Source organism: Rutidosis leptorrhynchoides, chromosome 3 (genome assembly GCF_046630445.1).
Source record: "Rutidosis leptorrhynchoides isolate AG116_Rl617_1_P2 chromosome 3, CSIRO_AGI_Rlap_v1, whole genome shotgun sequence".
Taxonomy (NCBI): Eukaryota; Viridiplantae; Streptophyta; class Magnoliopsida; order Asterales; family Asteraceae; genus Rutidosis; species Rutidosis leptorrhynchoides.
In genome coordinates this window covers 601,291,477-601,295,058 of record NC_092335.1, presented here as the reverse complement: position 1 = coordinate 601,295,058, position 3,582 = coordinate 601,291,477, and the positions used below count along the sequence as shown (strand labels likewise).

General features: G+C 32.6%; 2 protein-coding genes across 2 annotated transcripts; both read right to left on the bottom strand.

Annotated features, from left to right (window-relative positions):
* Positions 1-461: 461 nt before the first annotated feature.
* On the bottom strand, positions 462-1,600 carry LOC139902198 (uncharacterized). The gene is made up of 2 exons (XM_071884847.1): positions 1,426-1,600; positions 462-1,234 (listed from the first exon to the last, which is right to left on the bottom strand). The coding sequence occupies exons 1-2, from the start codon at positions 1,598-1,600 to the stop codon at positions 462-464; spliced, it is 948 nt and encodes a 315-aa protein (XP_071740948.1).
* A 91-nt stretch (positions 1,601-1,691) lies between these two features.
* On the bottom strand, positions 1,692-2,597 carry LOC139902197 (uncharacterized). The gene has a single exon (XM_071884846.1). The coding sequence runs from the start codon at positions 2,595-2,597 to the stop codon at positions 1,692-1,694; it is 906 nt and encodes a 301-aa protein (XP_071740947.1).
* Positions 2,598-3,582: the final 985 nt, after the last annotated feature.

Sequence of the window (3,582 nt, the reverse complement as noted above, 5' to 3'; positions counted from 1 at the left end):
TGCTCACGCCAAACAATATTTTTGACGAAGTAACCTGTGAATAATAATATTTAAAAAGTCAGAATTAGTTAAATATTGATAAACATATGGTAAAATATACTAGTATATTAAAGGAATTGTACCTTGTGTGGTATAAGTTGGACACGTCTACGATTTTAAGAAGCAAAAGAATCAATTATCTCATCCGTAGTAAAGATATCAGCAATATCTCTTTCAATATATAATAGCAAACAACTTTTTAGAAAGTCATCACCCATGCTACAATGAAGTCTAGTTTTCACAATTTTCATTGCCGAGAAAGCTCTTTCACTTATTGCAGTTGAAACTGGAAGCGTTAATATAAGACGAATCAACCTGTCAAATAACGGAAAGACTTTGTTCTTCTCAGTTTCTTGTAGGCCTCTACATAACTCTGCAATCGTACGAGCCTTTTTTAACTGAGGATGATTAGGCACGTCTAGCTAATAATGTTGCAACTCATTTTTTATCTGATGATTTTCTTGCTCTGTAAAGTCCAAAGGATAAAATTTTTTTGCTAGCTTGCAAATATCAGTTTTATTGAAGGGCCTTTTAGGGTCTAGAGCAACACTGAGTTGAAGAAGTTCAGTCACAGACTCATTGAATCTAGAGTTCAACTCTTGCAGTTGACTATCAATAGCAGCAAAGAATACATCAACTCGATAATGATGCTCAACATTCACATTGTCTTCTTTAGAACGAGAACGAATTACGTCTTTGTAACTTCGAGACATTTCGGGAACTTCGATATTATTACCCTCACAATAAGAAACAACTTTATTCAAAAGTGATTCCCATCCTTGATCTCTTAGATTTTGAATTAATGTCTTTGTAGTGGAAACCAAATCCAAAGCATTAACGATATCTTGAGATTTACGTTGAAAAGCTTGACAAAGCTTATCGGTTTTCTTCATTATTTTCCTCATCAAGTGCATAACAATAACAAAATCAAATGACATTAATTGTGTGAGAGCAAAGGAAGCATCGCCTTTTTGAGAAGAAGTAGATCCATTAATAGCAATGTCACATAATACTATAATGGCAGGACCATACAATCTCAACAAGCTACAAATTGATTGGTAATGTGAACTCCATCTTGTATCTCCAGGTCTTTGTAAACTTTTAAGTTGATTAGCTCCTCTGCCACTCCGAAGCTCTCCAATATCGGCCAAATTAGAAATTTCAAATAATTGACATCTTGTAATTGATTGTGGCGCTTGACAGAAGAATCAATGACATTTATAATGAAGTTCAAATTCTTAAAAAATTTGCGCACTTCAACCACTTCTTTAGATGCTGCAACTAAAGCTAGTTGCAACTGATGAGCAAAACAATGTATATAATAAGCACAAGGACATTCTTTCTACATTAAAGCCTGTAACCCTTTCCATTCCCCACGCATATTACTAGCTCCATCATAACCTTGGCCACGAATATCATGAACATCAAGTTTATGAAAAGATAGAGATGACAAGATTTCATTTTTTAAGGTCAATGCTGTTGAATCTTTGACATGAACCAAGTCTAGAAACCTTTCCTTGACATACCCATCTCGGTCAACAAATCTCACAACAATTGCCATTTGTTCTTTCTTAGATTCATCTCTGGACTCATCAACTATCAAACAAAATTTCGCATTCCCAATTTCATCACGAATGAATTGTTGTATATTTCTAGCAAAAGTATTCCTTTTGAGCATCTGGTGACGTATACGTGGCATTTTGAGGAGCTTTATGCAACACAACATTCTCAACTTCCTTGTTATAAGAAGCAATAAAATTTAACAACTCTAGAAAATTTCCTTGATTTGCTGAATTTGGTCTCTCATCATGACCCCTAAAAGCACAAGCTTGCATTGTGTGCCATTTAACTACTTCAACAGAAGTTTTAACTCTCAGTCTATTGTCCATAATTTCTTGAGTAGTATGTTTCTCTATCACATTCTCTATATGACCCAACTGATTTTTTAAATCTTCATAACATTTAACAGAAAAGTTATGAGCTGAAGTAGGAGTTTTACCTTCATGTTTGATGAAAGCACATTCTTTACCAGAATTCACTTTTTTCCATGTATTAAAACCTTTTACAGTAAATTTATCAGAACCAACTCGTCCTATAGGCTTCTTATTAAATAGATAGCATAGGAGACAATATGTAGCATCTTTTTCTTGAGAATATTCTGACCACCAAAATCTACCAAACCAAGTTGATTGAAAGCTTCGATTACCCTTTGAACCACTAGCACTTAGAGGATAACTTGACTTATGAAGTTGATAAGGTCCAAGTTTAATATATTCTCGTCTAATCTCATCACGTTGATTACGTGGATATTCCATTATTGAAGGCCGTATACCAGGATCTCTAACTAATGAATCTAACTTGAACTTCTTAGGCTTTGAGTTATCATATTTTTCAACATCAATTGTAGGAGACTCTTCCATTATATTATCATCATTCGGTTGGGATTCCGTATTATTAGCGTCTATCGTAACATCATCTACTTTCTCATGTGATGGTTGATCATCAAGAACACCACTTGTCTTAGTAAAAAACTCAAGGATTGTTTTTTTGGGACCCATGCTTTAACCTAAAATTCTGTAGTAATTTCATATCAATAAACTTATAAACAACAACAATACATCATATAACTTACTCAAACAATCAAAAAGTTAAATAAATAACACTCAAAATTAATAATCAAATTAGTACAATTATCAATAATGACAAGGAAATTAAAAAATTAGAATAATATAATTTGCTGGTGAACAAATCGATTCTATATTATTAACATATTATCTATTAGACAAAATTTGTCTTATATGCGATGAATAGTATTATTTACATTTTCGCTTTTCAAAAAACTAACCCCATAACTTCCATTAAAATACTAATTAAACCCCCCACTTTATACCTATATTCTAAATTCTAAATTATTATTTATCTCATTACTAAAACAAATAATACTGAATAATAACACTCACCACGCTTTACCGACTTGTACGCTGCGTTCAAACAGTTGGACCCACAGGGGCCACTACTATGCTGTCTTTTTTTTTTTGTCTCCAACGATAAAAGAAGCAACTTTCGTAAAAGAACCAGCCATTCAATGTTACCAAAAGATGTCGGAAAAAATTCTTTTTTACAAAAAAAAAAAAATCAACTAACTTTTTTTTCCTTTTTTTTTCCTTTTCTTCCTCAACGATAAAAGAGACAACTTTCATAAAAGGAACAACCCTTCAATGTTACCAAAAGATGTCGAAAAATATATTTTTTTTTACAAAATAGATCAACTAACTTTAAAAAAAAAAAAATCCGAACGCTAAAAGAAGCAACTTACACAAAAGGAACAACCCTTCAATGTTAGATGTCGAAAAAAATTCTTTTTTACAAAATAGATCAAAACTTTTTTTTAACTCGCATTCAAAACGGAGCCTCCGGCGCAAGCGAGGGCTCCACAACTAGTTAATACAAATAGAACATAAGATTATTGGATGGAACATCGTAAAAAAAATAAAAGACGGAGAACTTACGAGTTCGAAGTTCAGACAGTAACTTGATTTCTCT